The 24,773-nt window shown below is 43.5% G+C and overlaps 1 protein-coding gene across 1 annotated transcript in view; it reads left to right on the top strand.

Annotated features, from left to right (window-relative positions):
- LOC121527285 (piezo-type mechanosensitive ion channel component 2-like) overlaps positions 1-24,773 on the top strand; it is an 80,189-nt gene that overhangs the window by 29,633 nt on the left and 25,783 nt on the right. Inside the window, exons 8-36 of the mRNA XM_041814187.1 lie at positions 621-768; positions 5,361-5,534; positions 5,751-5,865; positions 6,513-6,904; positions 6,994-7,111; positions 7,736-7,983; positions 10,079-10,227; positions 10,418-10,496; positions 10,573-10,667; positions 11,067-11,263; positions 11,333-11,490; positions 13,852-14,028; positions 14,129-14,242; positions 14,437-14,637; positions 14,718-14,922; positions 18,961-19,062; positions 19,179-19,443; positions 19,566-19,722; positions 19,813-19,909; positions 20,081-20,246; positions 20,327-20,416; positions 21,281-21,369; positions 21,458-21,523; positions 21,710-21,813; positions 22,407-22,527; positions 22,854-22,940; positions 23,811-23,977; positions 24,072-24,421; positions 24,535-24,765. Coding sequence (XP_041670121.1) covers positions 621-768; positions 5,361-5,534; positions 5,751-5,865; positions 6,513-6,904; positions 6,994-7,111; positions 7,736-7,983; positions 10,079-10,227; positions 10,418-10,496; positions 10,573-10,667; positions 11,067-11,263; positions 11,333-11,490; positions 13,852-14,028; positions 14,129-14,242; positions 14,437-14,637; positions 14,718-14,922; positions 18,961-19,062; positions 19,179-19,443; positions 19,566-19,722; positions 19,813-19,909; positions 20,081-20,246; positions 20,327-20,416; positions 21,281-21,369; positions 21,458-21,523; positions 21,710-21,813; positions 22,407-22,527; positions 22,854-22,940; positions 23,811-23,977; positions 24,072-24,421; positions 24,535-24,765 — 4,662 coding nt within the window. The remainder of the gene's footprint in view (positions 1-620; positions 769-5,360; positions 5,535-5,750; positions 5,866-6,512; positions 6,905-6,993; positions 7,112-7,735; positions 7,984-10,078; positions 10,228-10,417; positions 10,497-10,572; positions 10,668-11,066; positions 11,264-11,332; positions 11,491-13,851; positions 14,029-14,128; positions 14,243-14,436; positions 14,638-14,717; positions 14,923-18,960; positions 19,063-19,178; positions 19,444-19,565; positions 19,723-19,812; positions 19,910-20,080; positions 20,247-20,326; positions 20,417-21,280; positions 21,370-21,457; positions 21,524-21,709; positions 21,814-22,406; positions 22,528-22,853; positions 22,941-23,810; positions 23,978-24,071; positions 24,422-24,534; positions 24,766-24,773) is intronic.

The following is a 24,773-nucleotide window of genomic DNA, read 5'->3' as shown; positions in this document are numbered from 1 at the left end:
CATGATCACTGTAAGTCTGTTTGAAGGGAGTGGAAATCAAGAAGGAGGGGTGAAAGTCAGAAATGGGACTGAGCCAATGATGAGAGAAGGAGAGCAAACGTGGGAGCAGCAGGAGGATAATTACAGGTCGATTTAAACACAGCCTCTCTGGAGGACCATGTCAGAATCAGCTTGTTCTGCTGCCCCCTGCTGGCTGTGTTTCCCTGTATTTCTCTGCTGCTGTCTCAGTAAATGAACCTTGTTTGTATGTGAGGCCGGCTTCACATTAAATTTTTAATTCTCAACCAAATTTGAAAACATGGTAGACCACAAACAAAGACAGTTTCAGCTGATTTATCAAAAATAAAGCAGTAGAAGAGTCATGGTGAAATCCTGGCTGAGGTGAAGGGACAGTCGTGTTTATGTTTGTGAGCTGTTAAAATACAGTAGACTCTGACCGAGAGTCTGTTCTTAAATCATCCAGCAGTGCCCATTATTACTGACTCACTTTGATCACTCAGTGGTGTGTGTTTTATTAATGCATGGTCATGTGCTTCACCACAGATACACACCTAGGTCCGTATTAGTCTGCAGTGGCAGTCACACAGCATTATTGATTATTGATTAAATGATTGTTGCAGCGTGATGGGCCTGGTCTCGGTGGTCTCTGTGGACTGTGCTGCCCCCTGGAGGCTGCAGGTGAACACTGAGCTCAGCTGGTTTCACTTCTGCAGTCCTCTGATGCTTCTGCTGCTCTACAACACTGTGGCCGCTCTGTGGAGGAACAAGGTGATGACACTGATCGCACAATGGCATCAGACTGCACGTTTCCATGGTAACGCTGCATACACCTTGGCAATGAAGTCAGTTTGGATGACTTTACAAAAATTATGGCTTCATGCTTAGGATGTCACTATTCAACAGCTATGATGTCACTGCATGATGTTATGACAAGCCGTTTTAACATTTAAAAGCTAAGTTTGTCTATCCGGAACTAACATTGTAGATATCTGTAATTTAATTTTTGCCTAGTCAAAAAAAACCTTTCAGAAATCCGCAAAGACATTCTGCCTATCCACAATTGTCATTTCAGATATCTACAACATCATTTTGACTAGGCAGCATTAGAATTACAGATATCTTTAGTTCACATCAATTCCATATTGTTGAAGATATCTACGTGTCCCTTCTCGGATATCTTAAATTAAGTTTTGACTAGGCAAAATGAAATTGTAGATATCTGTAAATGGAATTATGACTAGTCAAAATGAAATTGTAGATATCTCAACATGGAATTAGGGATAGTCATAATTCAGTTGTAGATATCTACAATTGAATTATAGATATCTTGAATTGAATTCTGATTTCTTGTTTGATTATGGCGGGGAGGGCAAATGGCGTATTTCTGGATATCTAAAATAGAGCAACTTCATAAATGCCCTTTGAGATATCTTTAATTCACATTCTGCCTAGGCGAAATTGCATTACAGATATCTGTAATTGTCATTTGAGATGTGTGACGAGTTGAATGACATTTTTAGAGACGTTATTTCCGATATCTGTAAATAAATTTCGCCTATTCAAAATTGGATTACAGATATCTTAAATTAAAATTCCGACTATTCAAAATGTAATCACGACTAGTCAGAAAGACATTGTAGATATCTACAATGTTAATTTTGGATAGTCAAACTTAACTTTTTAATGTTAAAACTGCTTGCCATAATGATGTCACTGCATGATTTCATGGTTCAACAGTGATGATGTCACTGCATGATGTCATGATTCAACAACAATGATGTCACTGAATGATGTCACTATTCAACAACAATGATGTCACTGCATGATGTCATGATTCAACAACAATGATGTCAACAATGAAGTTTGACTATCCAGAATAAAAATTGTAGACATCTACAATGTGACTAGGCGAAATAACAATTACAGATATCTGTTATTCAGTTTCACCTAGGCAAAATTGCATTACAGATATCTGCAATGACGTTACTGAAGATGTCCTTCAACTCGTCACACATCTCAAATTACAATTACAGATATCTGTAATTCAGTTTCGCCTAGGCAGAATGCGAATTAAAGATATCTCAAAGGGCATTAATGAAGTTGCTCTATTTTGGATATCCAGAAATACGTCATTTCCCCCTCTGCCATAATCAAACAAGAAGTGGGTTTATTTCCTTATTTCTATGAATGGAGGAAGAAAGAAGCAGTCATGGCGTTGGCTCACACAGGTGGGCCTACAATGTGACATGAATGGCGAACGGATTTCCATAGATCTTATGATTTGAACAACAACCCGCCTCACTCCCGCCTAAAGTGGGAGGCGGGCCAAATTTGTCGTGATTACAGATATTTGCAACGTCATTTCGCCTAGTCAAAATTGTAATTCAAGATATCTCTAATTACATTTACAGATATCTACAATTTAATTTCACCTAGTGAAAACTCATTTATGGTTATCCATAATTCAGTTGTAGATATCTACAATTCCATTTCACCTAGTCAAAATTCCATTTACAGATATCTTCAATTTAATTTTGCCTAGTCAAAATTCCATTTACAGATATCTTCAATTTAATTTTGCCTAGTCAAAATGTAATTTCATATATCCGAAAAGGGACATGTAGATACCTTGAATTGTATAGAATTGATGTGAATTAAAGATATCTGTAATTGTAATTCTGCCTAGTCAAAATGTAAATAGAGATATCTTGAATTAGAATTACAGATATCTACAATTCATTTGCAGATATCCGAAATAACGTTGTGGATATCCGAAATGACAAACCCCATACACATGAATGGCAAAAGTGACGTGATTTCGCCTAGTCATAATGACATTGTGGATATCTTGCGAACAGCCATACCTCATCATTTTTCCAAAATTAAGTACGGTGTGCCCCAGGGTTCAGTGTTGGGACCCATTCTATTTTCTTTGTACATGCTGCCTCTGGGTGTGAAGAGCTGGATGTCTTTTAACTTTTTACAATTGAATGAAGATAAGACTAACATACTTGTCATTGGGTCCCACCATATTATAGAGAAAGTGCTGCCATCTGCTGGGTCCTTTTTTACTAACATACAGCCTGTTGCAAAAAAAATCTAGGTGTGTGGTTCGATAGTAATTTAACATTTGAAAAACATGTTACAAAGCTTGTGCAATCCTGTTTTTATCATTTGAGAAATATCTCAAAAATAAGCTCAGTTTTAAATTTTAAAGACACAGAAACACTTTTACATGCTTTTATATCCTCACGCCTAGATTATTGTAACAGCCTTTTTACTTGCCTGAGCCAGAAAAACATACACCGTCTGTACACAGTATGTTTTAGAATTGATTTTAAGATTTTACTGATAACTTTTAAAGCTCTTAACAGCCTGGTTCCTACCTACATCTTAGATCTTTTAACCCCTTATGAGCCAGCACGTACCCTGAGATCCTCGGGCAGGGGTGTTCTAGTTGTCCCAGGGGCCTGGCTGAAATCTAAAGGGGACAGGGCTTTTTCGGTCAGGGTCCCGGGGCTCTGGAACTCCCTGCCTGAGGAAATCAGATTGGCTGAGTCAGTGACTTCTTTAAAATCTCTTCTTAAGACATACTTTTATTAAAAGAGCCTTTCTGGATTTTTCTTAAATTTTAACTCCTCTTATTTACCTGATTTTATTTGAGTTGGACATATCTTTTTATTCTGTACCCACTTTGCTGCCTGATTACTGGTATTTTATTTGCACTGTATTTCCTTTTCTTGCAATGTGTTTCTTTTCTTGTGAAGCACTTTGTAACTTTGTTTTGAAAGTGCTCTATAAATAAAGATTATTATTATTAATCATTATGATTATTAAATGACAATTGTGGATAGGCAGAATGTATTTTCAGATATCTGAAATGTTCTGCTTCACAAGGCAAAATTGAATTACAGATATCTACCATTTTAATTCTGGATAGTCACACTTACCTTTAAATGTTAAAACAGCTTGTCATAGATGTCACTATTCAACAGCAATGATGTCACTGCATGATGTCACTATTCAACAGCAATGATGTCACTGCATGATGTCACTATTCAACAGCAATGATGTCACTGCATGATGTCACTGTTCAACAGCAATGATGTCACTGCATGATGTCACTATTTAACAACAATGATGTCACTGCATGATGTCATGATTCAACAGCAATGATGTCACTGCATGATGTCACTATTCAACAGCAATGATGTCACTGCATGATTTCACCATTCAACAGCAATGATGTCACTGCATGATGTCACTATTCAACAGCAATGATGTCACTGCATGATGTCACTATTTAACAACAATGATGTCACTGCATGATGTCATGATTCAACAGCAATGATGTCACTGCATGATGACAATGCATGATCACATTCATGCACAATTTTTACTGTATGATGTCATGATTCAACAGCAATGATGTCACTGCATGATGTCACTATTCAACAGCAATGATGTCACTGCATGATGTCACTATTCAACAGCAATGATGTCACTGCATGATGTCACTATTCAACAGCAATGATGTCACTGCATGATGTCACTATTCAACAGCAATGATGTCACTGCATGATTTCACCATTCAACAGCAATGATGTCACTGCATGATGTCACTATTCAACAGCAATGATGTCACTGCATGATGTCACTATTTAACAACAATGATGTCACTGCATGATGTCATGATTCAACAGCAATGATGTCACTGCATGATGAAAATGCATGATCACATGCATGCACAATTTTTACTGTATGATGTCATGATTCAACAGCAATGATGTCACTGCATGATGTCACTATTCAACAGCAATGATGTCACTGCATGATGTCACTATTCAACAGCAATGATGTCACTGCATGATGTCACTATTCAACAGCAATGATGTCACTGCATGATGTCACTATTCAACAGCAATGATGTCGCTGCATGATGTCACTATTCAACAGCAATGATGTCACTGCATGATGACAATACATGATCACATGCATGCACAATTTTTACTGCATGATGTCATGATTCAACAGCCAAAAGGTAAAGTACAATGTCACTCCATGCAGTACTTGTTAAACATGATGTCACTGCACGACTCAACAGCTACAACCATTACTGCATGTTTAATGTTACACCATCACACAATGCATGATGTCAGGATTCATCAACCGTTAATATCACTACTATATGGCACCACTTGATATAGCATATGGTTTGATAGCATTGTGCCACTGCATGGTGTCATGGCCATCATGATGTCACTGCTTGAGGTCATAGCCTCTGCAGTAGACGGCCATCTTTGCTGGTTGTCTGGGATCTCATGCTCCTATTGGCTGACCAGTGTCATGCATTTCTGCAGCTGATAGATGAGAGAAGTGGGTGTGATGTTGAGACATCAGAGTCCCCTTTCAGTCAGAGCTGTGACATCATCACCGCCACTAGTAACCTGAGTGATGATTTCACTGGTGACATCACAGCGGAGAGAAGGCGGGAGCTGTGGAGGAGGGCTCACGATCGCCCTGAGTTTAGAGACGTATGTAAACCAAACTTCATCCTGTTTTTCATTTATATTTTCACATACTTTCATTTACTAAGAATAGATACACCATTACATTAAAATGTCATAATGTCATTTTTCCTAATAAAATAATTAAATCATAATAATTATGCATGAGTCATAGATGACTGGATTTTTATCCATGGGTTTTGTGTGTGTTCAGCAGCTTACAGTGAACCTGTTTGTCTCCAGGTACTCACCTCTTCCACCAATGACAGTCCATCAAACTCTTTTGCTCCTCCCACCCAAAGCACAGCTCTGGGATTGGATGTGTCCTCAACACCTCACTACTCACTCAGCCAATCAGGTGAGTTTGTGATTTGAATTCCAATACAGCAGCGAGTCGGACTCACATCTTAACAGTCAGAATGCTGGTGTCAACAAGTGGTCATACAGATCAGAAAATAAAAATATAAGCTCTTATTTTTTTAACAGATCAGAAAACAAAAATATAAGCTCTTGTTTTTTTACAGATCAGAAATTTAAAAAATAAGGTTTTATTTCATTATAGATCAGAAAATAAAAATATAAGCTTTAATTTTTTTACAGATCAGATAATAAAAATATAAGCTCTTATTTTTTTTACAGGTCAGAAAATAAAAATATAAGCTCTTATTTTTTTTACAGATCAGAAAATAAAAATATAAGCTCTTATTTTTTTTACAGATCAGAAAATAAAAATATAAGGTTTTATGTTTTTACAGATCAGATAATAAAAATATAAGCTTTGATTTTATTACAGATCAGATAATAAGAATAGAAGCTTTAATTTAATTACAGAACAGATAATTACAACATAAGCTTTAATTTTATTACAGATAATAAATAGAGAACCTTTATTTCATTCAGAAGTTTTTTAAAGAACCGTTAATTTCTGTCTGGTGCGTTGAAGCTGAGCTTTGTCAAGCCGATGCTTGTCCACAGTCTGACCCTGTGAACTCTGTGATGCTGCAGACACGTTGGAGACATGTGCGTTTGATGAGGAGGAGTGGGAGGAAGAGGAGGAGGATGAAGAGGATCGGATGAGGATGGAGGAAGATGGAGTGAGTGCGGCCTCGATGGCGTTCAGTTTCCTCCTCAAACAGAGTTACATCTGCGCTCTGATCGCCATGATGGCGTGGTCCATCACATACGTGTCCTGGCTGACATGTGTCCTGCTGCTCTGGTCCTGCGTCCTCTGGATGATGCGAGAGCGTCGGCAATACACACTGATGTCATCGCCCTGGCTGGTCATATACGGAAACCTGCTGGTCATCCTACAGTACGCCTACAGCTTCCCCACTGTCGTCGAAGTCCCTGGACTGTTCCCCCGTAAAGACGATCCCTGCAGAGAGCTCGCCTCAAAGGTACTTTTACTTTTATTGGTGTAACCCTGACTTCTGATGATCTCTGTCTCTGTGGTTTTCTCAGTAGTTTGTTGCTGTTTTTGTTGCAGTTGCTGTGTCTGCTGAGTTTCTGGTTGCTGCTACGTCAGGCGCTAACAGAGAAGAGAGACAGGAAGAAAGATGAAGAGACGGACGCCCAGCTGTCCTCCATCACAGTCCACCTGGATGGTAAGACACCTGGCTCACTCCAGTGTTACTTTTGTCAGCTATTTTGAATTCTAGTCTTTAGTCTTTAAATGCATTTTAATTTTAGTCACATTTGAGTCATTTCTATCCTTTTTAGTTTTAGTCTAGTTTTGGTCAGCAGTCACTCTGTCTAACCTGGGGTCCCTGCTTTCTACAGCTGAGAGGCAGAATAGATACAGATGCATTGTTTTTTTGACAGATTTACCCACAGAGGAGAAATATCACAGATTTTGAATGTCCGATGAAAACTACATGGTATTTTAGTCTAGTTTTAGTCATACTGACAAAAACAAAACTTTTAGTCATCACAGATCTGTTTTTGGTAGTCTTAGTCTAGTTTTTGTCATGGACAAAAGGCTGTCAACGAATAGTTTTAGTCATAGTTTTAGTCGACAAAATTAACACTGGTTGACTGGGTATGTTAGCAGTCTAAAAAGTGTATTTATTTTGTTAGTTGTGACTAAAACTGGACGCTGACTTCACTGTCTACGTTAATGCTGATGGCCCATCTTACTCCTGGTTTGTTGTTCTGTGGATGCAGATGGTAGATGGTTTCTGATTGTTAACCGGTCTGATAGATTAGTAACCTGTCTCTATGTCCTGTAGGGGAGCAGACGGTGGACGAGCATCTTCAGGAAAAGAAGCAGGAGGTTTCCTGTGAGGAGGTGCTGCTCCTGCAGGCTGGAGGAGGAGTGAAGATGGAGGCTCTTGTTGCTGTGATCACTAGGATGTTTGTCAAGTACTGGATCTATGTCTGTGGAACGATGTTCTTCTTTGTGAGCTTTGAGGGGAAAATCGTCCTGTACAAAGTCATCTACATGGTCATGTTCCTGTGCTGCGTCGCCCTCTACCAGGTAGTAATGAGTAGTACTGGTCGATGCTGCTGGGGTGTTTTTAGACAGATCCTACAGGTGGTTTTGGGTACTGCAGTCCTGTGGGGTTTTTTTCTCTTTATTGCATGAACAAGAAATTAACATGACAAGACAGGGAAAGTATCACAGCAACAGCCACTTTGATTGTAAGGACTACAATGGTGGGATGCAAGTTGGGATAAAAGAAATAAGAAGAACTCAAATAAAAAGAACAAAAAAGGTTTCCTAGTTTTCACATAAGAGCACACTTCAGCCAAGGCAGACATGTTAGAATAGCAAGTATTTCGATATAGAGTTGTACAGTTTTACAGCCTTTCTATTCATTTTTTCTACACATTTTAATGATTTAAAGTAGTGGCTGAAATCAAAGATAAAGGCAGAGAAGGAGAGGTTGCAGCTTTTCTATTTACAGGTATCGATCAGCGTTTCCGCTAGACTTTTTTGTCTCCCGTCAAAATGACCGGCAGTCCTCAAGAATTCCAGCCATGTAGAACAACTACCAAACATTTGCTTTAACATTATTTTGCTGCATTAACAGCAGCAAAATGCATAAATCTGATATTCTGTGATACATCCACACATACAAGTCTGTGCTAAACGGGAGAGAGGATACATTTTTACTTCCATACCTGACCCAAAACAGAGACAGTAGAAACCGAGCCAACAGTAAACCTGAGTACTTATTACCCTGTTATTACAGACTGGTAGACATGTATACATGATTAAAGCCCTAGAAATGACTGCACACAGACTTTCTCTCATTATTCTTTGTGTAAGTGGTTTAAAGTATCAAAATGAAAGCTGTGCGCTTTTCCTTACACACACAGTCAGTTACACAATATACGCCCACGTTAAACTCGTAAACAGCTTCACATTAGCACCGTTAGCCTGTTAGCACATTGGTCGCTACCATAATTTAGAAGCTTACAACAGCCAAATACCATCCTCCACCAGCAACAACGAAGCATCCAAACACATAACAGAAGTGCTCTGTTAACTGGGCACTGCGTTAGAACTCTACATTTCAAATGAAAAATGAGTCTTACCGTTAGCTGCTAATATCAGTCCTCATGATGATATCACTGTAACCTCTGCTAAAGTTGGAAATCCAACCATCCTGGTTTATTTGGACTAGTTCTGAAAAGACAAAAGCTCCACAGCAGATAGTCCGGTCCAGTCCTCCTCTCATTAATGGCTTATCCAAGACTACTTCTGCTAATTAGCCAGGACATCCCAAGCATTAACAACCAGCTATGTTGAAGAGAGACGGAGCCTTCATTATGAGCTCCAAGCAGTCTATGCCGTTCTGCACGATGTGATTCTGTGTTGACTACAATACAACTTTATCTGAGGATTGGTCATAGGTAGTTTATCGAAGTCCACCACAACTCTGCTCAGCGTAGGCCTCTCTCTCTCTCTGCTGCTGCATCGGTGTTTACAACGCTCAGCTACACAGTTCCCTTTGTTTCAGCCTCTTCATTACTCACAGGGATGACTAACTCAAAATCCCTCCATACCGCTGATGATATTAATCCTTTGGTTAACCAGGAAAACCTCACTTAGATTAAAATTCTGCTTTCTGAGAATGTTCTGGTCAAACATTCCCTGCATAGTCCCCAGCAGTACTGAGCACACTCAGAGAGATAGATTTGCTTTGACGGCATCGTGCATACATACCTAGCCATGTGCTTGCCGTCTGAGGAGATCAACAACCCCAGCACCTCAGGACAGTAGATGTAGTAAGATTAGGCTACTTTTAGTTTGTTTTAAAGCATTCTCACAACATATCTTCTAGGTTTCACAAAATATAATATCCAAGTATTCAGTATTTACTTATCTGGTCATTGGCATATTTTCTGCCGGACATTTTGACTGGTTATATTTTTATCTGCCGGACTTCCACCCTTTTTACCGGCCAATGACCGGCAAATGCGGAAACTCAGGTATGGATATGATATTTACCCAGTATTATAACAAGATTAACCACATCTGAGATATTTACATTTAAATTGTCCATGTAGTAGACTGCAGTCCTGTGGTGTCAGCTCACAGTCTCTTCCTGTCTGTCTCCTTTCAGTTGAACTATGAGCGCTGGCGTTCCTTGCTCCGGGGTTTCTGGGTAGCGGTGGTTGTTTACTCCATGCTGGTTCTCATCCTGGTCTACACTTTCCAGTTCCCGTCCTCCCCTCACCTGTGGAGCTACTACACTGGACTCAGTACACACAGGTATGCACAGGTGTTGGCCTTCAGCCTGTAAGGTTTATACTGGTGCTAATTTTTCCTATGAATCTAACAACCATAGTGATCTTTGTAGGTCAAGTTAAGAGGAAAGTAATGGCACCGTCTGCTGTGATGTCATGTTGGTCACATGACCACACGTGTTCAAACAGGTAAAACCATGTTTGTGTGTCTGCAGGTTGGAGGACGTTGGTTTGGAGAAGTTTTCAGTTCCTGTCCTCTTCACTAAGATCTTCATCCCTGCTGCGTTCCTCCTGGTACTCCAAAACGTTCTTACAAAAAAAGAAAACTTTCTTCATCTACCAAGTCCAACATATGTATTTTGTTCTACAGGTGTGCATCGTACACCTGCACTACTTCCACGAGCCTTTCCTGCAGCTGACCGACCTGAAGACTGTGGTGGACACGCACAACAGCACCATCACCAGGTAGCACAGTGAAACAACAGCACCATCACCAGGTAGCACAATGAAACAGCAGCACCATCACCAGGTAGCACAATGAAATGACAGCACCATCACCAGGTAGCACAATGAAACAACAGCACCATCACCAGGTAGCACAATGAAATGACAGCACCATCACCAGGTAGCACAATGAAACAACAGCACCATCACCAGGTAGCACAATGAAATGACAGCACCATCACCAGGTAACACAATGCAACAACAGCACCATCACCAGGTAACACAATGCAACAACAGCACCATCACCAGGTAACACAATGCAACAACAGCACCATCACCAGGTAACACAATGCAACAACAGCACCATCACCAGGTGGCACGGTGAATAAAGATGAACAACAGGTGGCGCTCTCCCTGCAGGCTGGTCCACTCTGACGGCAGCCTGTATGACCTGTCGCTGGGTAGATCTCCTCAGCTCATCAAGGAGGATGAAAAGGGAGAACAGAGAGAGATGGAAGAGGAGAAAGAGAAGAAATGGATGAAGGGAGAGGACATAGAGGCAGAGGAGAAGTTCCCCTGCATGTTTGATGGGGAGTCCCTGTCTGACCACCTCACAGGTAAATAACCACACACCTTTGACGAACAAGTCTTAAATATGAAACCGACTCGTGCTGTGTCCTCCTCAGTCCTCGTCTCCTGGAGGTTGGTGGTGGATCGTCTCTCTGTTTTGTTCCTGCGCCTCCTTCTCTCCCTGCAGAGTCTGCAGCACCTCCTCTGGTGGTTCCTGGAATTACACATTGTCAAGATCGTTTCCTCCTACATCATCTGGGTCTCTGTGAAAGAGGTCTGTCAGCCTATCTGTTTGGCTGTTTTGCTGTCTGCTTCTCTATCTAGATATATTTTCATACACTGTTCATGGTAAAGGTCTTATTTATGGTATTGGATGGTATTTAGGATATCTTACAGTATTCATTAAATCACACATCATTCATCAACTTATACTGTATCTATTATATCATACTGTATTTATTAATCATACAGTTTTTATTGTATTGTGCGGTATTCATCATACAGTAATAATGCAGGAAATGAAAGCCATACGCTAATGTTGATGCTAATGGCAAAGCCTTACCTCCCCCACCCTAGCCTCCTCCTTAATAGCATAAAGCTTCCCCTCCTCCACCCAGCCTCCTCCTTTATAGACTTAAGTCTATCGTCCTCCACCCCAGCCTCCTCCTTTATAGACTTAAGTCTATCGTCCTCCAACCCAGCCTCCTCCTTTATAGACTAAAGCTTCCCCTCCTCCACCCCAGCCTCCGCCTTTATAGACTAAAGCTTCCCCTCCTCCACCCCAGCCTCCTCCATTGCAGCATAAAGCTTAACCTCCTCCTCCCCAGCCTCCTCCTTTATAGACTTAAGTTTAACCTCCTCCACCCAGCCCCCTCCTTTATAGCATAAAGCTTCCCCTCCTCCACCCAGCCCCCTCCTTTATAGCATAAAGCGTCCTCTCCTCCAACCAGCCTCATCCTTTATAGCATGAAGCTTCACCTCCTCCACCCTTTCCTCATCCTTTATAGCATGAAGCTTCACCTCCTCCACCCAGCCCCCTCCTTTATAGCATAAAGCTTCCTCTCCTCCACCCAGCCTCTTCCCTTATGGATAAAACTTCCCCTCCTCCAACTCGGCCTCCTCCATTGCAGCATAAAGCTTAACCTCCTCCGCCCAAACCTCCTCCTTAATAGCATAAAGCTTAACCTCCTCCACCCCAGCCTCCTCCTTTATAGCATAAAGCTTCCCCTCCTCCACCCCAGCCTCCTCCTTTATAGACTAAAGCTTCCCCTCCTCCACCCCAGCCTCTTTCTTTATAGCATCAAGCTTCCCCTCCTCCACCCAGTCTCCTCCTTTATAGACTAAAGCTTCACTTCCTCCCCAACCTCCTCCTTTATAGACTTAAGCCTATTGTCCTCCACCCAGTCTCCTCCTTTATAGACTAAAGTTTCACTTCCTCCCCAGCCACCTTCTTTATAGCATAAAGCTTCCCCTCCTCCACCCCAGCCTCCTCCTTTATAGACTAAAGCCTATTGTCCTCCACCCAGTCTCCTCCTTTATAGACTAAAGTTTCACTTCCTCCCCAGCCTCCTTCTTTATAGCATAAAGCTTCCCCTCCTCCACCCCAGCCTCCTCCTTTATAGACTAAAGCCTATTGTCCTCCACCCAGTCTCCTCCTTTATAGACTAAAGTTTCACTTCCTCCCCAGCCACCTTCTTTATAGCATAAAGCTTCCCCTCCTCCACCCCAGCCTCCTCCTTTATAGACTAAAGCCTATTGTCCTCCACCCAGTCTCCTCCTTTATAGACTAAAGTTTCACTTCCTCCCCAGCCTCCTTCTTTATAGCATAAAGCTTCCCCTCCTCCACCCCAGCCTCCTCCTTTATAGCATAAAGCTTAACCTCCTCCACCCCAGTCTCCTCCTTTATAGACTAAAGTTTCACTTCCTCCCCAGCCTCCTTCTTTATAGCATAAAGCTTCCCCTCCTCCACCCCAGCCTCCTCCTTTATAGACTAAAGCCTATTGTCCTCCACCCAGTCTCCTCCTTTATAGACTTAAGTTTCACTTCCTCCCCAGCCTCCTTCTTTATAGCATAAAGCTTAACCTTCTCCACCCCAGCCTCCTCCTTTATGAACTAAAGTCTATCGTCCTCCAACCCAGCCTCATCCTTTATAGACTAAAGCTTCCCCTCCTCAACCCCAGCCTCCTCCTTTATAGCATAAAGCTTAACCTCCTCCACCCCAGCCTCCTCCTTATAGACTAAAGCTTCCCCTCCTCCAACCCGGCCTCATCCATTGCAGCATAAAGCTTAACCTCCTCCACCCCAGCCTCCTCCTTTATAGACTAAAGCTTCCCCTCCTCCAACCTGGCCTCCTCTATTGCAGCATAAAGCTTCCCCTCCTCCACCCCAGCCTCCTCCATTGCAGCATAAAGCTTAACCTCCTCCACCCCAGCCTCCTCCTTTATAGACTAAAGCCTATTGTCCTCCACCTCAACCTCCTCCTTTATAGACTAAAGCCTATGGTCCTCCACCTCAGCCTCCACCTTGATAAGACTAATGCTGTGTGCATTTAAATGACACATACCTGTTATGATCACAAATGTGGTGGAGCTTAAATTTCCATTAATCAACTGCCTGTACGTCTGTTTCTCCACAGGTGTGTGTGATGAACCTGCTCTTCGTGCTGTGCATGGCGGTGGCTCTTCCCTGCAGGCCGTGGCGCCCCCTGCTGTCAGGAGTGTGTACGGTTTGGACCTGTGTGCTGACCGTTTGTAAGATGTTGTACCAGCTCAACGTGGTTCAGCCAATGAGATACTCCTCTAACTGCACCATGGTAACCGTGGAAACGCTATCACTGCTGTCTATCACGGTCTCAGTCTTTTGAAGCTCCGCCGCCACACTCTTATCATGATGTCATATCCATTTGTCTGCAGCCTGGTAACTCCAGCACCGACCTGTCTCACTCTGTGCTCTACTCTGGACCCATAGACCCCGCCCAGTGGGTGGGGCTTCATAAGACAGAGGGGAAACTGCTCGACTATCTGAGGGTAGGATGTGACATCACGACCAGACTCACCTGGATTAGTGTTAGCACTGTTAGCCTACCCTAAAGCTGACCTGTATCTATAGTATAGTGTGATGATGTTAGCCATGCTAGCTTAGCTTAATGTTAACCTGTTTTTACAGTATAATGATGGTGTTAGTGCTGCTAGCTTTGCCTAATGCTAATTTGTTTCTACAGTATAACCTCATGATGTTGGCGCTACTAGCCTTTGAGGTGACCATTTACAGACACCAAGAGCTCTACCGTCTTCGTCATGAAAAAGTCCCGCCCCCTACTCGGACATTGTTTCATGACATCACCAGGTGTCACCTGGACGACAGCCTGATGAGCTGTGTGAAGTACTTTATCAACTACTTCTTCTACAAGTTTGGGCTGGAGGTGAGATGATAATATTAGCTTAGCATAAAGCTATCCCTCTGTTTAGTAAGTGTAACTCTCCACCTCCTCCTTCTCCTCAGACCTGCTTCCTGCTGGCTGTTAACGTGATTGGCCAACGGATGGATCTGTTTGCTGTTTGTCACGCCCTCGGCCTCATCACCGTCCTATCCCAGCGCAGCAGGAAACGCATTAGTGCTGTGTGGCCAAAGTACTGCTACTTCCTGTCAGTGCTGCTTTGTTTCCAGTACTTGCTGTGTATTGGATTCCCTCCAGCAGCCTGTAAAGGTACGAACTCACCTGGAGAGTTCATTTTACCTGTAAAGGTACAAACTCACCTGAGGAGTTATATTTACCTGTACAGGTACAAACTCACCTGAGAAATTATATTTAACTGTAAAGGTACAAACTCACCTGGAGAGTTCATTTTACCTGTAAAGGTACAAACTCACCTGAGAAGTTATATTTAACTGTAAAGGTACGAACTCACCTGGAGAGTTCATTTTACCTGTAAAGCTATGAGCTCACCTGAGGAGTAATATTTACCTGTGACGGTCGTACTCACCTGGCAGGTGAAGTTTATGTACACGAACAGGTACGAACTCAGCAGGAGAGGTTAATTTACCTGTAAAGGTAAGGACTCACTTGAAGAGTTAAAGTTACCTATAAAGGTACGATTTCATCTGGAGAGTTAAATTCACCTATGAAAGTATGAATTCATCTGGACAGTTAAATTTACCTGTAAAGGTATGAGCTTACCTGAGGAGGTACATTTACCTGTAATGGTCATACTCACCTGGAAGGTGACGTTTACGTAGCTGTAAAGGTATGCACTCACTTGAGTAGTTAAATTTGTCTGTAAACTTAAAAATTCACAAGGAGAGTTATACTTACCCATAAAGGCACAAACTCACCTGGAAAGTTAAAGTAACGTGTAACAACTTCCCAAACAGCTAAATTTACCTGTAAATGGTTTAATTTACACAGAGAGCCAAATCAACCCATTAAAGGTACAAATTCACCTGAAGAGTTCAGTTACCTGTAAAAGTACAAACTCATCTGAACATCAAATTTACTGTAAAAATAAAAGCTAAACTGGGGAGACACACTGACCTGCAAAGGTGTGCACTCACCAAAGGAATTTAATTTACCTGTAAACCTACAGATTTAAGTGGGCTTTTATTCTGAAAGGCTGAAGGATGTATTAAGATAGTTCTGTTTCATTCTGAGCTAAGCTAAGTCATGCTGGGCCAAGCTAACAGTTCCCCCTTGTTTGATGTCCTGATGCTAAGCTAACAGTTCCCCCTTGTTTGATGTCCTGATGCTAAGCTAACAGTTCCCCCTTGTTTGATGTCCTGATGCTAAGCTGAGTTTCCCCTTGTTTGATGTCCTGATGCTAAGCTAACAGTTCCCCCTTGTTTGATGTCCTGATGCTAAGCTAACAGTTCCCCCTTGTTTGATGTCCTGATGCTAAGCTGAGTTTACCCTTGTTTGATGTCCTGATGCTCAGCTAACAGTTCCCCTTGTTTGATGTCCTGATGCTAAGCTAACAGTTCCCCCTTGTTTGATGTCCTGATGCTAAGCTGAGTTTCCCCTTGTTTGATGTCCTGATGCTAAGCTAACAGTTCCCCCTTGTTTGATGTCCTGATGCTAAGCTAACAGTTCCCCCTTGTTTGATGTCCTGATGCTAAGCTGAGTTTCCCCTTGTTTGATGTCCTGATGCTAAGCTAACAGTTTCCCCTTGTTTGATGTCCTGATGCTAAGCTAACAGTTCCCCCTTGTTTGATGTCCTGATGCTAAGCTAACAGTTCCCCCTTGTTTGATGTCCTGATGCTAAGCTGAGTTTCCCCTTGTTTGATGTCCTAATGCTAAGCTGAGTTTCCCCTTGTTTGATGTCCTGATGCTAAGCTAACAGTTCTCCCTTGTTTGATGTCCTGATGCTAAGCTAACAGTTCCCCCTTGTTTGATGTCCTGATGCTAAGCTAACAGTTTCCCCTTGTTTGATGTCCTGATGCTAAGCTAACAGTTCCCCCTTGTTTGATGTCCTGATGCTAAGCTAACAGTTCCCCCTTGTTTGATGTCCTGATGCTAAGCTAACAGTTCCCCCTTGTTTGATGTCCTGATGCTAAGCTAACAGTTCCCCCTTGTTTGATGTCCTGATGCTAAGCTAACAGTTCCCCCTTGTTTGATGTCCTGATGCTAAGCTAACAGTTCTCCCTTGTTTGATGTCCTGATGCTAAGCTGAGTTTCCCCTTGTTTGATGTCCTGATGCTAAGCTAACAGTTCCCCCTTGTTTGACGTCCTGATGCTAAGCTGAGTTTCCCCTTGTTTGATGTCCTGATGCTAAGCTAACAGTTCCCCCTTGTTTGATGTCCTGATGCTAAGCTAACAGTTCCCCCTTGTTTGATGTCCTGATGCTAAGCTAACAGTTCTCCCTTGTTTGATGTCCTGATGCTTAGCTAACAGTTCCCCCTTGTTTGACGTCCTGATGCTAAGCTGAGTTTCCTCTTGTTTGATGTCCTGATGCTAAGCTAACAGTTCCCCCTTGTTTGACGTCCTGATGCTAAGCTAACAGTTCCCCCTTGTTTGATGTCCTGATGCTAAGCTAACAGTTCCCCCTTGTTTGATGTCCTGATGCTAAGCTAGCAGTTCTCCCTTGTTTGATGTCCTGATGCTAAGCTAACAGTTCCCCCTTGTTTGATGTCCTGATGCTAAGCTAACAGTTCCCCCTTGTTTGATGTCCTGATGCTAAGCTAACAGTTCTCCCTTGTTTGATGTCCTGATGCTAAGCTAACAGTTCCCCCTTGTTTGACGTCCTGATGCTAAGCTAACAGTTCCCCCTTGTTTGATGTCCTGATGCTAAGCTAGCAGTTCTCCCTTGTTTGATGTCCTGATGCTAAGCTAACAGTTCCCCCTTGTTTGATGTCCTGATGCTAAGCTAACAGTTCCCCCTTGTTTGATGTCCTGATGCTAAGCTAACAGTTCCCCCTTGTTTGATGTCCTGATGCTAAGCTAGCAGTTCTCCCTTGTTTGATGTCCTGATGCTAAGCTAACAGTTCCCCCTTGTTTGATGTCCTGATGCTAAGCTAACAGTTCTCCCTTGTTTGATGTCCTGATGCTAAGCTAACAGTTCTCCCTTGTTTGATGTCCTGATGCTAAGCTAACAGTTCTCCCTTGTTTGATGTCCTGATGCTAAGCTAACAGTTCTCCCTTGTTTGATGTCCTGATGCTAAGCTAACAGTTCCCCCTTGTTTGATGTCCTGATGCTAAGCTAACAGTTCTCCCTTGTTTGATGTCCTGATGCTAAGCTAACAGTTCTCCCTTGTTTGATGTCCTGATGCTAAGCTAACAGTTCCCCCTTGTTTGATGTCCTGATGCTAAGCTAACAGTTCCCCCTTGTTTGACGTCCTGATGCTAAGCTGAGTTTCCCCTTGTTTGATGTCCTGATGCTAAGCTAACAGTTCTCCCTTGTTTGATGTCCTGATGCTAAGCTAACAGTTCCCCCTTGTTTGATGTCCTGATGCTAAGCTAACAGTTCTCCCTTGTTTGATGTCCTGATGCTAAGCTAACAGTTCTCCCTTGTTTGATGTCCTGATGCCAAGCTAACAGTTCTCCCTTGTTTGATGTCCTGATGCTAAGCTAACAGTTCTCCCTTGTTTGATGTCCTGATGCTAAGCTAACAGTTCCCCCTTGTTTGATGTCATGATGCTAAGCTAACAGTTCCCCCTTGTTTGACGTCCTGATGCTAAGCTAACAGTTCCCCCTTGTTTGATGTCCTGATGCTAAGCTAACAGTTCTCCCTTGTTTGATGTCCTGATGCTAAGCTGAGTTTCCCCTTGTTTGATGTCCTGATGCTAAGCTAACAGTTCCCCCTTGTTTGATGTCCTGATGCTAAGCTAACAGTTCTCCCTTGTTTGATGTCCTGATGCTAAGCTAACAGTTCTCCCTTGTTTGATGTCCTGATGCTAAGCTGAGTTTCCCCTTGTTTGATGTCCTGATGCTAAGCTAACAGTTCCCCCTTGTTTGATGTCCTGATGCTAAGCTAACAGTTCTCCCTTGTTTGATGTCCTGATGCTAAGCTAACAGTTCTCCCTTGTTTGATGTCCTGATGCTAAGCTGAGTTTCCCTTGTTTGATGTCCTGATGCTAAGCTAACAGTTCCCCCTTGTTTGATGTCCTGATGCTAAGCTAACAGTTCTCCCTTGTTTGATGTCCTGATGCTAAGCTAACAGTTCTCCCTTGTTTGATGTCCTGATGCTAAGCTAACAGTTCTCCCTTGTTTGATGTCCTGATGCTAAGCTAACAGTTCCCTGGGTTTTGTTTCCAGATTATCCATGGAGACCTCCAACCTCAAACGTTGATTCCAATGTCGTGAAGTGGCTTTTCCTTCCAGATCACCTGACACCACCAAACCCACTCTTCCTCCTCTGTAAGACCATCATCTTCATCATTTCTTCTTCATCCCTTCATTCCTTATCCGTCAGACTAAACATTCATGTAAACCTTGTTTGGTGTTCTCATGTCTCTACATTCCCGATCTTTCAGACGACTTTGCCCTCCTCCTCGGAGCCTCTCTGCAGCTGCAGGTTTTTGAGGAGGAGCTCCTGGAGACGGTCCAGCTCCTCGCTGGAGAAAACTGTGAGCAGGACGAAGATGACGGACAGGTTTCTGATCCAATCAGGAAGCTTGGTCTCAGCACAGTCCCAGACTTTATGATGTGCAGGTCTTACCTGGACATGATGAAAGTGATCATCTTCAGCTACATGTTCTGGTTTGTCCTCACCATCATCTTCATCACCGGCACAACCAGGTGAGTGGGCAGAGCTACAGGCACTTGGAATGTTTTTAATCTGATCCAACTATTTGAGTCCAGATTGAAATAGTACCCCATACCAGGATCAGTGCAGCATTTGTTTGTACTTCCTGTTCCAGGATCAGTATCTTCTGCATGGGTTACCTGGTGGCCTGTTTCTACTTCCTGCTGGTTGGTGGAGACCTGCTGCTGAAACCAGCCAGATCCATCCTGCTGTACTGGGACTGTCTGATTGGCTACAACGTGTTTGTCATTACGATGAAGAATATTCTGTCGGTGAGACGAGTCACCACTCTAAACCATCGATATTTTCATCTTTATAATTCATTATGTTACGGAAAGATACTCCTCCTGTCTGTCTTTTAGATCCTGGCCTGTGGTTTCATTAAATCGTTGGTTCAGAATCACTGCTGGCTGATTCAGCTCTTTAGTCTGGCCTGCACCATCAAAGGATACACCAAACGTAGGTTACCTGTCCACCTCTCTGCCTGTCTTTTACCTGTCTGTAGATCTGTCTTTGGAGTGTTAAACGCTGGTCTTTGCACCTGTTCAGCTCCCTTAACTCTCTGACTGATTGTTGTTTTTGTTGGTTTGTTGCTGACTCGTTGTTTACTCACCATGTCCCCTGGTGCAGCGGAGCAGCAGAGCAGTAAACAGTGTGAATTGCCTAGCGACGAGGCAGGGATCATCTGGGATGGCGTGTGTTTCTGTTTCCTGTTGCTGCAGAGACGAGTCTTCAGGAGTCACTACTTCCTGTTTGTGGTCCTGGACCTGCAGCACACACAACTACTGGCCTCCAGGTACACATATACGTACACATACACACAAACACAGGTGCACACGCCAACACAGTGACATCACATTCATACGTGTGCTACAGGGGGGCGGAGCTCTTCGAGGCATCCACGGTGAAAGCTGTCAGAGCGAGACTGGAAGACGAGAAGACGTCGATGGACCTGCTGAAGAGACAGTAAGACTTGAACCAAGGCCAGGTGCAGGTCTGGGAGTGGATCCAGGTCTTAGACAACTCTTAGGTCCAAGTCCAGGTCCAGGCTTTGACATCAGGCAGACTCAAGGCTTGGTCAAAAACACTCTGGAGAGAGACTAGAGATCTGCTGATTTTTACATGGACCTGTTAACCTGACCAGAACCTGTTGTTCTTGACCTGTAATGTAATGACTCTGACTTGTTGACTCAGACTCGTTGACTTGGACTAGCTGACTTAAACTCACCGATTTGGACTCACTGACTCAGTCTTGTGTCTTGTCTTTTTCAAGATGGAGAGGATAGAATCTGTTGACGCAGTCTTGTTGGCTTGGACTTGTAAGTTTTGACTGGCTGACTCAGTCTCATGTCCTGTATTTTCATCAAACCTGTTGACTTAGACCAGCTGACTTGGTCTTGTGCCATGTCTTTTGAAGATCAAATTTGTAGACTCAGACCTGCTGGCTCAGACTTGTTGACTCTGATGTGTTGACTGGGACTGGCTGACTCGGTCCTGTGTCGTGTCTTTTCAGGATGGAGAGGATCGAATCTCTAGACTCAGACTTGCTGGCTCAGACTTGTTGACTCTGATGTGTTGACTGGGACTGGCTGACTCGGTCCTGTGTCGTGTCTTTTCAGGATGGAGAGGATCGAATCTCTAGACTCAGACTTGCTGGCTCAGACTTGTTGACTCTGATGTGTTGACTGGGACTGGCTGACTCGGTCCTGTGTCGTGTCTTTTCAGGATGGAGAGGATCGAATCTCTAGACTCAGACTTGCTGGCTCAGACTTGTTGACTCTGATGTGTTGACTGGGACTGGCTGACTCGGTCTTGTGTCATGTCTTTCAGGATGGAGAGGATTAAATCTCGGCAGCAGAAGTTCCGCAGAGGAAAAGAGAAGTTGTTGAGTTTGACCCATGAAGGCTTCCATACTGATGGTGAGTAAACAAACACATTGCCATGGTAACAGTGGGTGATACACAGCTGTCTGTCACTCAAATTGAGATTTTTGTGTGTGTCTTTCAGGTCCAGAGAAGAAGAAGGGGCGAGGAAAGAAGGAGTGGTGGAGGCCCTGGGTAAACCATGCCTCCAGTGAGTCACATGACCTATGACATCATCACTGTCTCTCTGCCTAATTTCCTCAGGGTCACAGCGTTCTGCCCACGCCATGACCCCATCTCCAAACAGCCTGCTCCTGAAGACGGACCGTGGCGTGGACAGAAGGCTGTGGACGACGAGGGAATGGGGGTAACTGTCTGTCTGCCTGTCTGCCTGCAGTGGTGAGGAGCGGAGATTATTACCTGTTTGAGACGGACAGTGAGGAGGAGGAGGAAGAGGAGGAGAAAAAGGGACAGGAGCCACCTGAGAAATCAGCCTTCCAGGTGAGCCTAATGGTCATGGATCATAGAGGGTGTTTTAAGGTTTTGAGATCACGACTTGTTGGTCAGATTTATCTTGAAACTTTCTATTCAGAGCATCCTTTGTAACAGACCAACCAATAGGAAACAGAGCTTCGACCAATCAGGTTAGCTCTGCCTGTTGTTGCTATGTTGTTCTCCAGGAGACATTTGCTTTGATCTCCCTGAGAGTCCCAATATTCTATCACACGCACACACACACCCACACACACACACCCACACGGTGAAAGTCTGAGAGCTAAAAATCATCATCAAACTTTAACAGTATTCATTAAAAATCTGAAAATCTGATTTCTTAATTGCATTTGACCTTACAGATGAACTCTTAACAGCCTTAAAGAAACACAACCGTCCTCTGAATATCTATCTATATATGCGAGGGTTGCCACCATTCACATGTAATCCAAAAACATCCACTTTCTGATTCCTCTGTTTTTTGGCTGCTTCTTCAATAAGACAGTTTTATTCTGTCGCACCTTCAGGATGGAGCAGCACCATTAGATTTAACACTAAGCAGGATAAAGATGTCTAAATTCTACATGATCTTTGTCTCTTAGTTCGTCTATCACGCCTGGATCACTGACTCCAGAACAGCTATGAGAGCACGCATCAACCAGAAGAAACTGTGGAAGAAGAACTTCTCGGAGCGAAGAAGCAGGAAGGAGGAGAGGCGCACAGGTGAGGAACTTAACACCTGGTTTCTGTGTTTCTAAAGAGCTCCCTGCAGTTCACCCTCCTACGGCACCAGTATGATGGTTTATCCTTGAATCACGTCTAGGTCAAATATCCTGGTCCCATGACTACTTCAAATGATGCTAACAACTTCTACATGCTACATTTTAGCCAAATCATCACATACTAGTGAAGAGGTTTCCAATTCAGTCTGAGCAGTGAAACACATAAAAAATCAGCCGTACTTCCTAACATCCTCTCTGTGAGAGCAGTGTGTCGTCTGCATACAGCTCTAACCTGAACCAGCTCACAGTGGCTCTGCTCCTCTGCAGGTCCTGGACTCATAGAGGTAACAGAGGAGACTGTGGAGGAGGAGGACGAGCAAGAGGAGGAGGAGGACGAGCAAGAGGAGGGACCAGGTAGGAAGACCTCATCAGAGATCCTTTATATGTGCAGATGCTCAACTTTGTGTAGTTCCAGAGTCCCTGTCTGTGATCCTGTTCAGCTCTGAATGCCTTTAATTCGGATAAATATATCTGATTTAATTTCGCTCTATGCAGTTTGGAATGGACCTTTCCTAAAGTACGAGTCAGGACTTTTCTTCACTGTTGCATCTACAGGTGCATTGCAAAAAAATTAGTATATCATTTATAAGTCAGTTTTTACAAATGATTCACTTTAGAAAGTTAAACTTTCATATATTCTGGATTCATTTTAAACAAAGTAAAATATTCAAGATGTTTTATTCTTGATGGCTACGGCTTACAGCTCACAAAAACAAAGAAAAACACAACCTCTAAATGTTAGAATGCTGTGGAAAAGTCCAGCTTGCTGAGGGTTTCTTTCAGTTCAGACGGAACTTCTGGTTTTCCTGCAGCCAGCCTCAAGTGGACAGTCGCAATATAGCAATTTTTTTGCACTTCCGAATTGGCTTCATTTTTAGGACCGGAGGTTGCCGCTTGGTTCAAACACCCAACCAGAAGCCTGCTGACTGGTCTGCTGTCCACAAGATAATCAGTGACACCCTTCAGAGTGAGGGTAAGCCACAGACGGTCTTTGGTTAAAGGACAGGCTGCTCTCAGAGGCTGTATCAAGGCAGATTCAAGAACTTAGGGGAGCAGCACAAGGACTGGACTAAGACTGGAGTCAGTGGATCAGGATCCACCACACAGGCAGGTCTAGGAAATGGACTGCAAGTGTGGTGTTCTTTGTGTGAAGCCACTCCTGAACCGCAGACGTCTCACCCGTGTACGCCGACCATGTCTAATGTCAGCTGACCTGTTTTTCAGACACGGTTCTTCAAAGGTTCTCCAACACACTGAGGTTCTTTTGGGTTCTGCTATCGGCTCTGCTGGACTCTCTAACGTCCTGGCTCAGGGGTCTGTGTCAGGAACACATCGACATCTCCACCGTCCTCCGCATCGAGCGCTGTATGCTAATGCAGCAGGCTAAGCAGGTACAGCAGGCTGGTAGGGTAGAACTACAACAAAGATGGAGGATGCTGTTTCCTGTTTCCTGTTGGGTTGATGTGTGTAAACTGTTTTTTTCAGGGCCTCGTTCCCAGTAGAGACGCCATCCACCATTACTACCAAGAACAGATGATAAACACCTCCACAGAGTCCGGCCTGGACTCCATTACCCATGAGGCCACAGGACAGAGAGAGGAAGGAGAGGAGGCAGAGGAGGCAGAGGGGGGAGAACAAGCTAATTCTGATACAGACCTCAAACCAGAACCGTCTTCTCCACATAAACCTGAATCAGAGAGGTCAGAGGGCGACCCACCTGTTCAAAGGGACGATTACCCAGAATCCCTTGTGGTGAAGAGATGGCGACCCAAACTGAGCAGGATGGAGAGAGTCCAGTCTTCATCATCGTCGTCATCAGAGGGAGAGACAACTGAGTCAGTCTGAATGAACCAACCAAACATAAAGCTAACAATGTTAGCATGCTAGCAGGTTAGATTTAGCATTAGCATTAGCCCACTAATGATCTCTTCTGTCTTTGTTTGAACAGCACTGAAGATCCAGGCCAGCAACTTCCTGTTGATACACAGCTAAAGTCCACCCCTAGCTCCCCCTCCTCCCCCGTTCTCCCTCCCTCCTACAGCCTGGCACTGAATCTGGACCAGCAGGAGGAGGAGGAGGAGGAGGAGCATGGGAGGAGGAGGGGGGAGAGGAGCGACTTTCTGTCGGACTCTGCCTCTCGTACTCAGGAGCTAACAGCCAGCGAGCTGCTGAGGAACAGGTGAGACA

Source organism: Cheilinus undulatus, linkage group 19 (genome assembly GCF_018320785.1).
Source record: "Cheilinus undulatus linkage group 19, ASM1832078v1, whole genome shotgun sequence".
Taxonomy (NCBI): Eukaryota; Metazoa; Chordata; class Actinopteri; order Labriformes; family Labridae; genus Cheilinus; species Cheilinus undulatus.
Note: the sequence above shows the minus strand (reverse complement) of the source record. Positions and strands in the feature narration are given on the sequence as shown.